We start from the raw sequence: 17,765 nt of genomic DNA on the forward strand, positions 1-17,765 counted from the left end.
CACCATTGAGTGTTTGAGGTTTTTTATTTGGTGCCCTGGGAAGAGCCCACAGGGGCAACGAATCTCTGCCCACCCAAGGGCTCAGCCCCAGCTGCCACTCAGCACCATCCCTTATGCTGCCCATTCCCTCTCTGCTAGGGACAGGCAGTGGATACAGCCACCACCTGCAGGCCAGTCTTGGGCACTAGAGGTGGGCATGGGGCACAGGATCTCCATTGCTTTTTGGTAGAACCAAGGGGAAAACAGAGCCACCAGGACCTCATGGGGCAGGCACCGCAACAGCTGACCCAGCTCTGTCACCAGAATATTTTTTTCCACAGGGGACAAAACCATAGGAGAGGCACAGCTGAAGGCAGCAGGATACAACCTGACCCCTGCCAGCTCTTCTGGACCCTGAGCCATACAGAAAACCAAGCACAGTACCATGACACAGCTCAAACAGCACAGAAAAAGGCTGGGAGGTTGCTCCCCAGAGAATCAGGCTCAAAGGATACAACACATCCATGTGGTTTGTGAAGGGAAACGGTGGTGGGAGATGCTGGGACCAGCACAGCTGGTGCTACATGAAAGTGGCTGCTGGTGGCACATAGAGGGAAGGAGGAGGTCACACAGAACTCAGACACTGCTTTGCACTGTCCCAGACCACAGCAATGTCAGAAGGGTGGGGGTGGTCAGGTTTGCTCGAGTGTCTTCAGCCCACAAGGCCACAAAGGGGCTACAGCTGTTCATTGTGTTTCTCCAGCACAGGCCATGCAGGAGAACACAGCTCACAGCCTCGGGTTCTACCCAAATCCCCTCGGCCAAATGAGCACCTTGCAGTTCACAGTCTCTCCAAGGCAGAATTGTCCCGTGTCACCACGTTCAGTGTATGGAGGGGCCGCTGGCCCACCGAGGTAAGGATGAGAGGTTTGCTGTGGAAGCACATCCCTGCAGTACAGTGAGGTGACGGACAGCGGGGCTGGAGACAGCCAAGGGGTTGTTAAATTACACGCAGACACACACACAAGCTTTTCTGTAAACTGGACTCCAGGAGATCCCACAGTCCTGGGCTGATCCCGCAGCCAGCGCTGGGTGCAGCACCCTACATGTTCCCACGGTATGTGATGTTGGTGAAGGTTGAGGTTGCCTCTTTGTATAATGGGTTGTTGCCCTGGAAAAGAAGCAAACGGCATCACTATTTGGTTGGCATTGGTGTTTGCTGCGTTTGGGGAAACTGAGGCACTGTTGGGTGTTGGATGCAGAGGGCAGAGCCTTGGAGGTACAATGTGCTGCAGTTTAACAGCTCCCCATGAGGCTTTATGGGGAGAACAGGGGAAAGCTGTTGTGAAGGAAAGGCAGCAAGAGCCTCAGGAAGGACCCCCCCATGCCTTCCCTCTGGGAGATGTTGGGCAGACACTGGTGCCATTCCACCCCCTCCCTCATACTATGGGTGCCTCAACCCTTCCAGCATCCCGTGGCAGCAATGTTCCATCTGCTCATGAGGTGGAACACTGGTGTGGGCAGTGAGTAAGAGACTCATGCTGGAGGGAAGCACTCGAGATACACTGGGAAAAGCAGCTGGGACATTTTCTGTGTCCTGCCCAGCCCCTGGGAACAACAGGTGTCCAGACTGCTGGTACCACTTCAGGTCCCGCTGTGCCACCGTGCCACGCTTCAGAGATGAGCTGTTCCACAAGGAACATGGGCAGGAGGGGATCACAGACTGGGCTCTTAGGCTGGGAGATCTGGGATCTGGATTCACTCAGCTCAGAGGATGAAGAACTCATGTCCTCGTGCACCCATCCCCTTGACCCTCACCGTGTCCCACTTAGCCCTGGCCTTCTCCTCCTCGAAGCGGGCGAACTCCCGGCGGTCGTGGATGGTGATGAGGAGTTTCCAGATGAGCAGGGCAGCCAGGCCGATGAGCAGGATGGCACCCGTCACCGAGAGCAGCACCACCAGAATGTCTGGCCCCTTCGGGCACTCTGGTGGGATAGAAGGGCACAGTTTTGTGGTCTACAGGGGCTCCTCTGGTCTCTTAAATGCTTGATTCTCCATCATTTTAGAACCTCTGACTTTGAGCATTCACGCTGCTCCCCCCACATGCTGCTATGCTGGGGAGGGGATGGGTTGTTGTTGACCTGGGGTTCCTTTCAGAACCTTTGTGTTTGAAGGCTCTGCAGTCACACAGCCCCTTCCCCAGGCTGAAAGCAGCCTCCAAGGATGCTGGAAGCTTTGCTGCATGCAAGGAGTGCCATATCCCCAACCATGGGTGCAATCCCAGCGTTACTCTTGAATGGCTGACTGGAGCTGGCTCAGTCTCAAGAAAATGAGACCCCTAGAGTCAGAACTGGGACGGGAGGGCTGAGCTCGTCCTTGGCAGCTCAGCAGGGGGGTGAAACAATCTAGCAGTGTGGGGAAATGTGAGACAGAGGCAGGAAATCACAGCCCGGGTGCACAGAGCAAAGGAACAAAGCAGCACTGTTAGTCATGCCAGAGCCTGGCTGGGAGGTACAAAACCCCCAGGTTAGTGCAGACCCCCCACAGCGAGTTGCAATTAGAGCCCCAGCCAGGCCCCACCTGGCTCCTCTATGACATAGAGGACAGATTTGCCACTGGAGTCCTCGTAGTACTGGAAGCGCACCACACAGTCATTCTCATCCTTGTAGGTGCAGTTCACAGCATCCTTGCCCCTGTCACCTGGGGGGGGTTTGAGCAGCTGTCAGAGCCCTCATGGTGGGAGCACACATGGAGGGTGCACACAGCCTCAAATACCCGTGCTTTAGGCAAAACCCTGTGCACTGTGCTCCATCCCAGCTCTTACCCAGCTCCTGCACTGTCTCAATCTCATCACGGCACACGCGGCCACAGGACTGCTGCTCCACCAGCGTGCCCCGCTCATACTTCTTACACTCCACACATTCCCTGAAGAAGAGGGGAGAAGCACTATGAGCTGCATCAAACATCCTCAAGAAGGCAGGGCACCCTCTTACTCTTTGCTCTCTGTAACCCCAACCCACAGGAGTGGGATGGGGACCACGCTGCAGGCACAAGGCCCGATGGAACCATCCCAGCTTTCCAACCCAACTCACTTTTTGATGGTGCAGGCATCTGGGCACGTGGGACACTTCTCGCAGGTGTTCCCATAGGAGCCAGGCTGGGTGCAGTCACACTTGCCACAGATGCAGGTGCCGTGGCCGCTGCACACCAGCCCATTGCTGGACATGCATGTGTCGGTGCGTGTGGTGCAGTTGCAGTAGTCACCAGTCCAGTCTGAGTCACACAGGCAGTCCCCGCAGCTGCACTTCCCGTGCCCTGTGGACAGCCAGGAGGACATCAGGACCCTCAAAAGGATCCCTGCTGGGGATCACCCCCATGGGATGCTCCTGCACTTGGTGCATGGTGCAGGAAAGTGGAGCAACCACCCAGAACATCTTCATTCCACCATCCTTAGGGTGGGACGCTTCTGTTGCCATCACTTTGCTGCTTGCTGTGTTCCCAGTGTTCCTCTTATCCCACCAAAACAAGGAAACAGACAAATCTCATGCTGAGTTCTCAGCTCCTGTGGTAGTAGCTGGAGATGCTCAATCAGCTCCATCTGAGCTACGCAAGCTTTAGGGATTCAGTCAGGACATCTGGTCAACCCCTGCTGTCATTTCCCAGCCCTCCACCATACATGGGAAGCTGACTGCTGGGAAAATCCCAGCCAGCTTTGCACGCTCGCCTGGCTCGGTCAGACAGACAGACAGACCGACGTCCTCAAACCCTGCCAGAGTCCGCAGCTATTTGGATTGTGGTTTGATTTTTGACTCCAGCACCAGACACAGCAAGAGGTGGAGATGCCACAGAGCCGGCACGCGCCGACCCATCCTGAGCACAGAGCGCTCTCAGCTCACTCTGCTCTCAGCTGGGGAGGGCTGGGCACCATCCATTCACATGGCCTCGGGGGCACTGGCATGAGAAATAAATGTGTAACCCTGCTAACGAGGAACTGAGTCACAGGAAAACAGTGCTGCGCTGTGTGACAGTGCATGGAAATGTGGGGAAAGGCTGGGCAGATATGGCGAAATGTGACGTGACTGATGGCAGTGGGGTCAGACAGGGCATTGCCTGCCAAAAATGGGGTTTGTGGGTAGTTCCTCCGGGGAGGGCTTGGCCACCTTTCCCCCATCTCATTTCCTTCCCAGCCCTGGGCACACAGCCAGGGCTGGCCCAAATGGGTGAAGGGCTCAGGCACAGAGCTGGGAAACAAAAGAGGGTTAATCAACAGCTTGCCCATCTTGATCAGCATCCTTTTGCCCTCTGTGCCTGATATGGGTAATGCTGTGCAAATATGCTGCACCATGGGTGGCAGCAGGAGGGATGTCACATCCCAATGCTTCTCCCCACCCTCTCCCTTTTCCACTCTGGTGATTTTTCCTGTGGAGGAACACCTCTGACCCAGAAGGGCTGGTGGGATTCAAGCAGGGGCTGACACTGCAAAGCTGCTTCCCTTGGTGCCTCCCAGCCACCCTGGTGGGGCTCCAAGGATAAAGTCTGCTTGTATCCTTCTGAGCCCATCCCCTTGCCAAGGGTCTGGGGCACAGGCTGCCAAAACAGGAGTCACTGCTTTGCACCCAGAGCTGATTCAGGGCTAAGAAAGCCAACAACAGGAACAACATTCGTGACAAGCCCCCCAAAATTTCTCCATGCCTCTGGGCAGCAAAAACACCTCACCAGCACAACCCACACCCCTGAGCACAGCACTCACCCGAGCACATCTGACCCTTGAAGCGGACGCAGGAGAAGTCGTCGCACTCGCAGTACTTGCCCGTCACCTTGCCGAAGTCACTGCTGTGGCACACGCACTGCCCACAGATGCACTCGCCACGCTGGCTGCAGAGGGGCTGTCCTGGCTGCGGGCTGCAGTTGTCCTGCTGTGAGGGGTTGTATTCCTCCTCTGAGCACTCGCAGTGCGAGCCCAGACGGCCCGGGTTGCAGCGGCACACCCCGCACTCCAGGCTGCCATTGCCTTTGCTGCAGAAGGAGCTGTTGGCCTCAGCCTGGCTCTCGCAGGAACAGTTGCAGTCGAAGTTCACCATCACGGTCAGGCTGTCCTTGAAGCCAACGGGTTTGATGGTGAAGGATTTCTGATGCTCCTGTGGGCAGCCTCGTACCTTGGCCTCGATGCTGAAGCTCACCTGAGGGGCAGAAAGGTGTGTCCAGGTGTTTGTACCCCCACTGGGTACCTACAATTGCAGTGTTGAGGTTCCCGTGGCAGCCTATTCCATGCCCAAGCTCAGCCAGCCCAGAAATAGAACCAAGTCCCTTATGGCTTCTCAAAGCTGTCCTGGCACTGAGCAGGACACTTATCTACTACAGTATCTAGGCAAAAATCAGTCCATAAGTGTTCAGAAAGACACAGATTCTGATTCCAGTGGACTCATATAAACATTTTTCCCCCTTGCTCTCACCCAGCTGGACCCTCTCTCCGCTAAGCAGAGATCACAATTTCCCCTGCAAGAACTTGTGCCTCCAGGAGGTGGGAGGGGAGCGGGCAGTGCAGGTACAGCATCAGGTGAGCTCTCTGCACCACTGTGCAGAGAGAGAAAAGCACTCCCCAGGCAGGAGCCTCACCGTGTCCCCAATCTTGAGCCCCATGCAGGACTTGAGCCCAGTGATGACCTCGTTGTTGAGGCAGGTGGCATTGAAGGACAGGGACAGCTCTTCAGGAAGGTCGCGCACCTCCAGCTCCACCTTGGAGCGGATTTTCTGGAAAAGCAGAGAGGAATGATGCAGAAGACAGCTGGACAGAGGCTCACCCACAGCAGCCTCCTCACCGCAGTGATGTCCCTATGCATGCAAGAAAGGAGCCAAGCGCTCCAAGACTTCCCAGAGCTAACCCATGCCATTTCCCACTGGGAATGCTTTAGAGGATGGAAGGGACAGAGGTGATCTCCCATCCCCACAGTCCTCAAGGACATGGGTGGAGGTAAATGCTCACAGTTGGCCCAGGGCTTAGGGAGATGCTAAGAGCATGTGGGCTGCTTGTAGTGGTTATGTGGGGAGGAAGAGATCTTCTTTGGGATTGTCATGGTGCACAGCTCTCCTTTGAGTAACTCGGGGCAAGGTCTGTGCCCTGTGAGGCTGATTGCACTTTTCAAGATGAAGCCCCTACATGTTGCTGCCCACGGGATTGGGATGTGGTGGCACTGCACACTCACCCCGTAGGCATCCACGATGAGCTGCAGGACATTGCTGGAATCTCTGGACAAGGTTCCCACAGTTGTGCCTGGGATCAGCTCACTGTAGTTCTGGAAAAACAGCATAAGAAAGATGGTCTGCTCATGACAGGTGAACATAGTTGGATGAACCCATTCCCATGCACATGCAAGCTTCCCAGGGTGCTCTGAGAATGGAGGACAACCAGGCTGTGCCCAGTCATCTGTGGTCAGCTGCAAAGTGTCCTCCTCAGGATCCTATGCAGGTTTCTGTTACCTGGTAGAGACCAACAACCGTATCTGTCACAGCAAAGATCAAATTGATGTTCTTCTGTGAGAGCTTCTCGGTCATTAGGCCCAGAGAGGGATAGTCCTGGAGAAAGGAAGAGACCTTACCCTGAGAATGTGCAATCTCAGCCAGTCCATCAAGCTCTCGAAGCACAGATGGACCACCCCTCTTATCATCAACAGGAGATTTGGGCCCCCCATCCTCACACTTGGGTTGGGATTTACCAGTGTGGTGGAGGCTGAGTAGAAGTTATTCTTGTCAATGTGGCACCGGGCATCGTTGGGCTGCACGATGCCAGCCAGCCTGCCATCCAATGCGATGTGCGTCTTGGCATCCGTGGTGAAGACAAGCAGGTGGGATGCGTCGTTCCTCCAGCCAATTTTCTCCTGCAGCCAAAAGCAGTTTCTAGTGGTGCAGCAGTGAGTGCCCTACATCAGCACCTTGTTGCTGCCCTCGCTGCCACCTCAGGTCATAGCTTGGGAAGGTGAAAGACAAGCTTTGATTTGCTAGAGTGGTTATCATGGTGGCTAGCAATTGAGGGGCATATCTCCATCTGCAGCAAAATCAAGGTGCGGGCAAAGAAGACGTTCTTCTTGGTGGTTACTGCAAGGCTGACATGGGATCATCATGCCAGTCCCCAGAGCACCTGTTCTGCTCCTCTCACCTCCCAGGACCCCATAAAGGCTCTGCTCTTCCCTCTTCTTGGCTGAGGACCTAGAAATCCCCTTGAATGTTGAATGTTCACCCTGTCTAGATCTCAGGTTAGTTGCTTATGTCTCTGTCCTGGTACAGCGGGTGCTCTGTGCCAAGCCCTAGACTGAGCCTGATGACCCTCTCCATCCCCAGCCAGGCCTCTTTAACCCTTACATCACACACGGTGGCCTGGATGATGGCATCGAAGCCACCTTCAGGTGCATCCCTGTTCCTTGAGACGCTCTGCTTCTTCACCTCCTCGTTGAAGCGCATCACCTCGTCCGTGAGCGACAGGACATGTTTGTATCCAAACATGGGCAAGCACCTTTCTCCGATCCTGTGGGAAAAAAGTTATCAGGGCACGAGTCTCATGGGTGCTTCCAGCTCCCATCTCCACCCTGCAGCCATTTCATATCCTGTGGTCCTCATCTGGATGTGATGGAGGGATCCAACTGACTATCCTGGGAGCCTGAGGGTGAAAGACCTTGTAAAAATCTGTCACGTTATAGTGAAGCTGGACTCAGATCATCTCCTACCCTCTGTCCTGCTGGGAGTTTTAGGAGACATTTTCTTAGATCCTCAACAAAAATGTTGTCTGGTCCCAAAACCAAACACCCTGCTGAAATTCATTTCCATGGGTGTGCAAACACAGTTCAGTGCTGCCCATCCTTACAGACCTCCCTTAGCCTGAGACTTACTCATAACAAGGGTTCCTGATGGCTTCTGGAGGAGAGATGTACATGTAGGGGGAAATGGGCTTGTCCACAAAGGCCCCAAAGCCGATGCGAAGGTTGCTGGTGAGCTTGCGCATCTCGCTGGCCAGCTTGGTACCCAGGTTCTGGATGTTCCTCAGATCATCCTTCATGGAGTTGGACAGGTCCATCAGGTAGTAGATGTCCACGGGATAGTCTTCTACTTGGCGCACTTGGACACGGAATATTTGGGAGTCATCTGTAATGGGACAGGGCAGAGGAGTAACAGATCGTCCCCCAGGAGCCCAAGGAGATGGCCTAAAACTGTTGGGAGGAGAATATCACAGCTGGGCACACAAAGGAGTAAATAACTCAGGGCAGGATGCTTGTGCATGAGGCATGCTGCACACCCCTTGAGAAGGAAAAGTGCCCCACAGATCCTGTTCTTCACACCTCCCATTATTAAGGTCTGAGAAGATTCTCCTGCTCAGAGCTGAGTCCCCTGATCGTTCTGTGACAAGTGCGGCCAACACACAGTGGATGGAGTGAAACACCCTACACGTAGGCAGACAGACTTACAAGGACATCCAGGGGACCCCGTGGCTGCTTCAAGACCCTCTGAGCTCCTGGGGCCCCCAAGAATCTCCTGGGTTCTCCTCCATTTCTGTCCCTTCCTGCTCCCCTGAGCTCCTCCCAGCTCCTGCTACCAAGGTTTTTGATGAAACATTTCCCATCGAAACAAAAACCTCCTTACACAGAACTTTCTGGGGAACAGGCCAGCTTCAATGGCTTCTACACTTTGAAAAATAAAAATAAAAACTCGGAAACAGTTAGGGCTGGCCTTTTCTTTCTGCTTTTTAGAAGAGACAAAGCTTCTTTCTTGTTCTTCGAAAGTGCTTCTTTGAAATGTAAACTGGGACACAGCTGCTGCCTTCTCAAACCACCTCTCATGTCAAGAAAAAAGCTTTAATCAACTTTAATTATTCTTTTCATCTTTCCTTCTCGATCTGCACATCTGAGATTTTGATCTTCAGGATGGAAAAGGTGCTTTCAAAATCAAGGAGAGCCTAAACCCCAGCCCCAAGCTGTACCCCATGCAGGCAGAAGTCCCAACTTTGTCCCCACAGAACATCCATTCTTCCTCACTGAGCTAAAACTATGAGGACTGAGGTTGTAGGATGTGCCCCATTTACAACCCTCAGCATCTGGTCTTCGCTCTCAAGCTGAAGGCTGTTTCTCCCTAGAGCAGCACATTATCTCATGCCAAATGCCTTTAGACATAAAGACAGCAACAGCCACTCAGCAGCTACACATCCACACTGGGTGGGGAGGACACATCAGAGCTGCTGTCACTCATTTCAGGATCCCCCCCTTGGCCAACACTAAGGATGTTGCCACTAACAGCTGATCCTGGGGCTTGAATGAGCTCACAGATCCAAAATGTGCTCTTGCTAGGACATCCATGAGTGGATGGATAATAAGGGCAGGGCTGGGTTATGTGTGTTGAAGAGCACAGTCACAGCAAAGGCACCATTTTTCTCCATTTTCCCCAAACCCTTGGTGGGTGACACCAGAGGGGACATCAAACAGGGGGAGTAAAACATGAACATTTATTTCAAAGCTCCTTTATGTAGGTCTTATGTCAAAGTTCTGTGTCAGCTTTTTGGCACCAAGAAATCAGTAGCTAAGGTTTAAATAGCTTCATATAACAAGCCCACGAGATGTTGAAGCCTCATCCCATCCTACCCCCCCTGGGGCCCTGCAGGATTGAGACAAGAGAATGAATGGCACCCATCAGCCTCCAGACTGCCCAAGTGGGGACACTGCCTGGGGTTTGTCACAGCTCCAGTCTGGCACTGCCATCGATGGTTGTGAGACAACCTCAGCTGGAAGGCCATGGTTCACCCATTATTTGACCTCTCTGGGTTTCTCCCACAGCATCATACAGACTCTTACCCGGCCGCAGGTTCAGCTGGATCCTCTGGGGGCTCATTTGGGTGGTGGTGGACCCCCCTGAGCCCTTATCACTGAGGGGTCGCTCCTCCAGGACTGTAACACTGCTCCTGGGGAACTCGATGAAGTCCTTCCCGCAGCCATTCTGCAGGAGGTTGGTGAGCAGGTCGCAACGTGGGGATGACTGTGCCATCACCTGTGGGACAGGACACGGTCAGGAGAGATGGACAACTCCTCCGAGCCAAAACCCTGCTGAGATCCAGGAGCTGGAGCCTCTATTTGGGTTTTGGCAAAGCTAAGAGGGAAATTACTCTAATTGTGTGTGTGCACAAAGAGGGCGAAGCAGAGCAAAAGCACAGGCAACTGAACGTCTTTTGGGTTTCTTTTTATTGTTATCTTTTCTAAACATTGTGAAAAGATGACCCAACTTCTCCCCAGAGTTCAATGCAATCCTCAGAATTTTGCTGTGAGCAAACTCAGTTCTGCTGCAGGAGAACCCAGTGCTCCTACCCGTTCAGCTTATCAGCAGCTCCCCAGCTTCCTGCTGGAGCCCAGCAGGAGGGAAAGAGATCCAAATAAGGAGAGAAGGAGCAAAAAGTCGACCAGGCTGTGGGAGAGGCAGTCAAAGGTCCGTCAGATGCAGGAAATGGAAAGTGTGAAGTCACAGCAGGGCTCCAACCCCCCCCCCTCGAATTTCCTAGAAAGCTTCCTGCCCTTATTGCAGGGTATGCAGAGGGGTCCAGGCAGTTCCAGAGATGGGTGACATTTCCCATCAAGACTAATAAGGGAAGAATTCCTCTGCTGCTGCCCTCCCCTCAGTGGGGCTCTCCCAGTTCCCTCCCACAGCACAGAACTTTCTCCATTAGGAGTCCTAGGAGGGGAGAGTATCAGATCTGCTCCCCCCAGCATCACCGCAGCTCCTGCCCAGGGTATCAGCTCCCCCAGAGCCAGGTAGGCTGAACCCTGGAACTGATCTGTGTGCTTTATGCAAGCAAGGGAAAAAGTGCAAACAGCATTAGGAGGCCCTCCCTGGCAGCAGTGGCCTTTGTCTGCCTTTTTCTCCTCCCTCAGCCCAAGCAATAGCCAGAAAATACATCAGCAGGCGTGTTCCTCCCTGGTGGCCTCCCACTCCTCTCCACACAGCATGCTGCAGTGCACAGGACATGTCATCCATCCACATCAACTCCTTGCACCCCTCCAGCTCACCTCATGGGTTCCTACTGCAGAGCACAGAGCCCTCAAGGCCATTGGACCTCCGGAGCCCCATGTCCCCATAGCCACCAAGAGCTTTCCCAGGTGCTTTGGACTCAGGAAAGAACCCACCAGTAATTACACACGTTCCTGTCCTGAGCAGGGAAAGCACTAGAGATGAGGTTGAGAGGCAGAATGGGCTGAAAGGTTTTTAACTATGACTCTGGACTCTTTGGTGATAACCATCACTTTCCACGATCAGAGGTATAATTCCTATTGAGAGACACCCATACAGAAGCTCTTTCACTCCAGAACAACATCCCTCTCCTTTTCCTAAAGGTTGTTGACTTGGCACTCTCAGGAACTTCAGTTGGAGTGACTCAGAGGCAGCTCAGACCCACCAGCACAGCCCTGATGGCACCAGTAGGGGCTCCCCATAAAGGAGATGCTGCAGGGCAGGGGGTGCCATCTCCATCACAAACCATCCCACAGACCCCGGTAGATGCTCCCCAATTCACATCCATTCTGGGCAGCTGGACCAGTGACTTCCAGAGGTCCCTATTCCAACTCCTCACCCACTTCTGTCATTTTCTGACCAGGGTTTCAGTCCCCCACCTGCACAAGCTCTCTCTGGGATTGAGTACCCGATGAGTTCACCCCAATCTCCACCTCTAAACTCCAAAAGCAAAGACAGGGCCAGGCACGGTGCTGTCAGAGCCAGCCCCATCCCATCACCACTGCAGCATGTTGCACATCCCCAGGGCATCTCCGTTTTCATCTCATAGGCAACCACAAACAGGGAGAGATTCTCTGCAGGAGAGCTGGTGGGAGGACCCAAGGCATAGACATCCCTGCGGATTCAGCTAAAAGCTTCCAGAGTTTCTCCAAGCCAAGCCCTGGCCCAGCACCGCCTCCCCCTGCTCTCTGAGGGGAAGGGAGCAGATGACATTTTGGGTGGGTGAGACCCTGGAAAATTTGCCATGACACTCTCTAAAGTGATTTCAGAGCTCTAAGGCTCAGCTGGCTTTTCCCAAAAGGGAAAGTGAGTGGGTGGGCACATCAATTAGCTGCGAGGGGTGGTCAGGAGAAATGAAGAAAAGTCAGCTGTCCTCTCTTCAGTGCTCAGTGATCACAAGAAACAGCAACAAAATCCCCCTCTTGTCCAGAGCCAGGACGGAGCAGGAGTAACTGTTAATCCTGAGTGGGGAAGGAGGGAGCACAAGAAAGGTCGCTCTCCCTTTAAACAGGGAGGGGGTCGGAGACCTCCCCCACCCCAGGGATATTAAACAAACCCTCAGAAAAAAGCCCTTGTTTGCTAAATTAAGACAACGCTCTCCAGATGTTGGAGGCAGAGCTGTGAGCAGCTCGCACAGCCCGGCTGCTGGCAGTGGGATGTTCCTTCACCGCCTGTCACGTCTGCCCATGAGCACAACCCCAAACAGCGCCTGAAATATTGCCTTTTTTGGAAACCTTTGCTGATCTGGGGGAAAAAAAAAAAAAAAAAAGAAAGAAAAAAAGGCACAACTAAAAGCTAAAACCATAGCAGCCCCCACTGCAGCGTTAACACACCAGCAGCCCAGGCTGGGAAGGAGCAGATGGAGGATTGCGTTCTTATCACGGCACAAATTCAGCCACTCCTTGCAGGAGACAAGCGGGGCTCATCCGCACGAGCATCCCGTGCAGCCTGCGATGGGAAGATGCTGGGAGGTGCAATGGGATCTGCTGGGACCTACAGGTGGGCAGCAACTGGGGGATCATCCCACAGCTCAGATAAAATTCCTGGTCTTCTCTCCACTTGTGGATGAGAATTCCACATTTGCAGAAGCAGAAGATAAAGATGAGTCTTTTCTTCGTGCTTTCTTGCAAGGCACAAGGAGTGCATTGTTAGGGCAATGCCTCACTGAGCCCTGCAGCCTTAAGTCCCCTTTATCTGCAGCTCACCAGATGCATCATTGCTGGGAACTTCCCCTCTTACACTCCCGATAGACCAACCCTAAGGGCAGCATTTTTGGAGAGCATAGTGGCACATCTTCCCACATCTCACCCACACCCAGACTGGATTTCAGAGCCACAGCTCTGCTCTCACGTCCCCTTTAACTCCATAACCTAAAACAGGAACCTCATCTTCCCATCCCCCATTTTCCCACAGTTAAAAAGACATTTAAACCCAAACTCGAGTTCTAATCAGTATTATTTTTCCTTCTCCTAAATCCCCTTTCCAGCCTTTCCATGAATCAGATTCCTTTTAGTCAGAACTTCACAAGGACCCTTCAAGAAGCAAACCAAAAGGGAACCAACTTCACAAGCATATAGTTTGAGACAAAATGAGCTCTCAATGGAAGAAAGCAGCACCTCCCAGAGCTCCCACACAGAAAAGGGGCAGATTTGGAGACCAAAGAAGGAACTCAGACTGAACTCTACTGTGCACACAGTTATCGTCGCTACCAGATGCCACTGAGGTCTGTGTTTAGACACAGTGGGAACAGATGGAAATGGATGTAGCTGCAACACACCATCCCAAAGCCCAGCCCCAGCACTCACCTCTGCAGAGCACCATGCACAGAGCGGGCTGACAGCCAGGCACTGCTTGCAGGAGGTCACCCCTCGGGTAGTACAGATGTTACTCCCTTGGAACACCAAAACAGAGAGCTGTCACTGCCCATCACCATCACCATCACCATCACCATCACCATCACCATCACCATCACCATCACCATCACCATCACCATCACCATCACCATCACCATCACCATCACCATCACCATCACCATCACCATCACCATCACCATCACCCCTGCACATCCTCATCCCTTTCCCAGCCCCCAAATCCTATTTTTCCCTCCCTACTTCTTTAATAGCCACCTCCCCCAGCCCAACACCAGCTGGGCTCCATCCTGCTGACATCTCCCACCTGGCAGCCCAGTGGCAGCTCCTTACAGCACCCTTGACCCTGCAGCCCTGGGAGACATCATCTCTGGTGCCTCTCTGTGGGCATTTAGGGGCTGTGGTGAGCTCCAGGTGCAGCAAATTGTCCCACCTGCCCCAGTCTTGGGAAAGAAGGGGAAAGAAGTGGTTCCTGTCCAAAATGAAGCTGATAGCTGCTTGTGATACTGCTGTGGGTAAAACTGGAACTAGCAGTGAGGATGTCAGGAGACACGCCTCAGTTAGATGACATCACATCCATTCATGGGGCCCCAAAGCCACCAGCACCCACTGGGGCAGGGAGGGCAGAGGTGGGAACTGTATGGCTCTCTGGTTCCAACAGCTGATGCAATGAGGGGACGGGGATGTGGCTGTGGAGTCATCACCTTCAGCTCTTCCTCTCTCTTGAGACACAGTGGTCCCCAGCACCCCTGGAGCAGGTGGGCCCTATGGGAGCTGCGTGCCCTCCACTGTAGTCCTGGGATCTCCTGGTACCAATGTGGAGTTGCTGCAATCCCCCCATGCTCCCCTATTCCCTGCCCAGGACCCTCCTTTTGCAGCCACAATGTTTTCTGCAAAAGTAGGAGGAAATACATTGTGAAACACAAAGAGGAAACAGCAGAACAGTGAGATCTGGGCTTTGGGCAAAGCCACAGCTACAGCTGTCTGTGCCCTCTGGTATGCAGCGTGCTGTGCAGTGTGGATGCATGTTCCTGCATGAACATGGTGGTACAGGGAGCTGAGCACAATGCTGGGACACAGAGAATGCCACCAAGCTTAGACACATGGCCCTGCAGCATCTCGTGTTTGCTCAGCTTTGGGGTTTTATCCACACCTGGAGCTCTCAGCATACACCAAAATCCCCAGCTGCAGCTTATCACAATGAGAAAGCCTCTGTGGGAGCCTTGGGGCTGTGTGCCAAAGCTGGGAGCAGCTTCTGAACTGCAAAACTCAGGGGAGCCCTGTGCTTCACTAACATCACTGTGTCTCCTTGGTTGGGATGGAAGAGAGGTGCCCAGGACCATGCTCCATGCTGGGGATCCCATTTTCTGCCTGATTTTGGCATACAGGACCACAAATTGGGTGCTCTGCCCCATCACCAGGGTACGTGTCTGACGATGCAGGGCTTTTCCCATCCTCCAGCACTGTTTTGAGCCATTCTCGATGTGCTCAACACACAACTGGATGCAACTCTGGCCCACTGGGAGGAGCCCAAATCCCCCCGGGTGCCAGCAGTGCTTAACATAGGGCCCTTATCACTAGGTGAACATGAAGGGGATTGTGGCCAGCCTCACTTCCTGCCTTGGGAAATACCCCTATTTTGTCATCTACAGCTTTGTTTGCATGGCTGGACACAGTGGGATGCATCAAGGAGCAAAGATGCTGCGGTGTTGTGGGCACAAAAGTGGGCTGGAGGAGAGCAGGGGATGCTGAAGGCTGAGCACAGCCTGCTCTCAGCCCTCAGTGCTGCCTGGCTGTGAGCAGGTTAACAAGATTCCAGCACAGCCTAAACTAATAAACTCTGTGCAACTGATTTATTTTTTTTCCCATTCATTTTTAGGTCTTGTGTTCTTTTTGTTTTTCTTTTTTCTTTTCCAGCCATAAAAACGAACCAAGCAAAGCACAAAAGCTGTATTTATTTGTTTTCATTACTACGAAAACAGCTGGCCTCCTGTAACGAGCTGCTCCTAATTATTCAGGCCTTCAAATAAAAAAATAAAATAAAATAAAAATCCCAACACATGGAACATGGGGTGCTGACACGAGCAGTATGGGAAGCACCATCGGGGCCAAGGAGTGTTCAGACAGCACACTCCAAGTGATGCACTTGGAATGCCCCGACCCACGTCTGTGGCTGAGCATCCCCCTTCCCTGACTGGGAAAAATTACTCAGACCTCAGCCTACACCCCATGTGCTGTGTGAGCCAGCTTTTCCCCCTGCTAATATGCAGAAATCTTGATAAGGATGCTTTAGAAAACTTGGTAAAGATACAAGCTGTTTTGACATCATCTCTGGGTTTTCTGCTTGACTAAGCAATAGGGAGCTTGGCTTTTTTTGGCCGCTCCTGCTCACTCCATCCAGGGCTACGTCATTTCTTGGAATATTTCCTCATTTACCAGCATCTTCCTGCAGAGGAGATGCCCCAGGCTGGTTATGGGACGGGATAAATACACAGCCCCAAAAGTGCAGCCCTACAAACTCAGACTCCCCCAGGGCTGAGCGCACCCATACAGCTGGCTCAGCACATCCCAGCCTCGGGCTGTTCCTGGGAACTCACCGAATCCAGCATTCTTTAACCAAAATAACACTGACCCAAATCCCCTCGGGTCGGGTCTCTAAAACAATGGGGCTGACTTACAACCCGGGAGCTGAACAACACCCCTTTGTGGCTGCAGGATTTGCTTTTCTGGAAGCTTTGAGCTCAGGAACGCACCTGGGGAGGACATTCCCTTCCTTGGGCTGCTCCTTCACAACGCATGGAAAGTTCTGAACAAAGCAAACTGTGTTTGTTCTGGTGCCAGAAACTGGGGCTTTGAAAGACCAGCACCAAAAGAACAGGAGAAAAAATGGACGTGATACATCAATGCTGACCCTCGAAATGAGATGGATATGGAACTGCTGGCCCTGCGTGCTGCCATTACTGCCTGCTGGCAGAGCCCACCCCAAGGCTCCCTCTACAAACCAGCCCCACAGCCAAGCACTGCATAGGTAGAGGGGCTGAGATCACTCTGCCCAAAGTGAGAACAAAGCAGGGAGCCCCGAAAATTAGGGAAATTCAGAATAGGGGAGCTGTGCTGAGGTCGCTCTCTGCCCACTGCCCCTCTGAACGACTTTCCCAACAGCGTGGGAAAGAAGAGAATCCCAGAGTTTAGGGATGACAGCATGCAACCCAAGCACTGCATGCAAACGTCAGGGCAAACCCAGCATTCCAGCCCCACACCTACCCCAGCTGCCAGCAGCGCAGAGCACCAGGATGCTGAAAGCGACACGGAGTTCCTCCATCTCCTCCGAACCCCGGCTGTAGGGGTGTGGGATGGCCCCGCCGTGCGATTTTGGGATGGTTTTGAGCCGTCCAAGGGATGAATCATGCGCTGGGTGTGTGTGACACACATACACACGGAGCGGGCCGGCCGGAGGAAGCTACGCTACGCTGCTTCGTCACTCGAATTGGAGTCGGGCAGTGCCTCCTCCCGTCCTGCCCCCCGGAGCTCCTGCCGCTTATTCCCTCTCTCGGCTCCTAAAAGGACTCAAGGAACCTGGGCACAAAGTGCAGGGCGCTGCTGACCCCCTGTAACTGGCTTGTTCCCATAGGCTCTTCTGCTGGGTTTAACTGCTTGCGAAAGCTCGCTCACTCCCTCCGTTCGTTAACCCTTTCGGCCGCGCGGGTTTTAAACTTGCTGAGGCTGAGCTGCTTCAGAGCGTGAGGATTTAAGGGGAAACAGAGCACATGCGTATTGCAATGAGAGTGGGGCTTCTCAGCAGCCTTTCAGGTGGGAAAATCGCTGCTGGAACGGTCCCGGAGCTGTGCAGAAGGACGGGTACAAACCCGACATCACGAAAGGAGGGAAATTCAGACTGGGCTGCATGATTTGGAGCTGATTCTCTGCTGCTTGTGCTGGTTTTCTCTCACAGCCGGCAGGCACAGATCCGCACAACCCCACCCCGCTGTGCGTGCACAGGGCTCATTGCATCTGCCCGGACCCTCAAAGGAGATAACACAGGGACCGAGGCTTTCTCTGCTACAGGAGCAGCACTTTTCTTGGCCAAAAAAGAAATTTCTCAACGTTTTCTCTTCTGCCCCCCCCCCCCCCCCCGAAATCCTCCTCCCGCCCTGCGGTGCTGCT

The 17,765-nt window shown here is 53.4% G+C and overlaps 1 protein-coding gene across 2 annotated transcripts; it reads right to left on the reverse strand.

Moving 5' to 3' along the window:
* Positions 1–5: 5 nt before the first annotated feature.
* ITGB3 (integrin subunit beta 3) lies at positions 6–17,257 on the reverse strand. 2 transcript variants are annotated; one of them, XM_052699488.1, is made up of 15 exons: positions 16,862–17,257; positions 13,539–13,624; positions 9,810–10,002; positions 7,860–8,112; positions 7,336–7,498; positions 6,693–6,854; positions 6,457–6,552; positions 6,183–6,272; positions 5,596–5,730; positions 4,730–5,159; positions 3,072–3,294; positions 2,804–2,904; positions 2,560–2,679; positions 1,798–1,964; positions 6–1,150 (listed from the first exon to the last, which is right to left on the reverse strand). In XM_052699488.1, the coding sequence occupies exons 1-15, from the start codon at positions 17,031–17,033 to the stop codon at positions 1,082–1,084; spliced, it is 2,460 nt and encodes an 819-aa protein (XP_052555448.1). In that variant the 5' UTR covers positions 17,034–17,257; the 3' UTR covers positions 6–1,081. The 2 variants fall into 2 exon arrangements, with proteins under 2 accessions (XP_052555448.1, XP_052555447.1); XM_052699487.1 differs by having other exon boundaries at positions 16,866–17,247.
* Between the last annotated feature and the right edge of the window lie 508 nt (positions 17,258–17,765).

This window comes from Tympanuchus pallidicinctus, unplaced genomic scaffold (assembly GCF_026119805.1).
Source record: "Tympanuchus pallidicinctus isolate F22 unplaced genomic scaffold, pur_lepc_1.0 scaffold37, whole genome shotgun sequence".
Taxonomy (NCBI): Eukaryota; Metazoa; Chordata; class Aves; order Galliformes; family Phasianidae; genus Tympanuchus; species Tympanuchus pallidicinctus.

Bases quoted from the DNA above. Each gene is read 5' to 3' on its own strand.
- ITGB3 (XM_052699488.1), bottom strand. From the start codon at position 17,033: ATGTGTGTCACACACACCCAGCGCATGATTCATCCCTTGGACGGCTCA. The intron at 5,731-6,182 runs GTGAGTGTGCAG...CTGCTTTTCCAG, and splicing joins TCATCGTGGATGCCTACGGG to AAAATCCGCTCCAAGGTGGA. The intron at 2,905-3,071 runs GTGAGTTGGGTT...CCTCTTCTTCAG, and splicing joins GATGCCTGCACCATCAAAAA to GGAATGTGTGGAGTGTAAGA.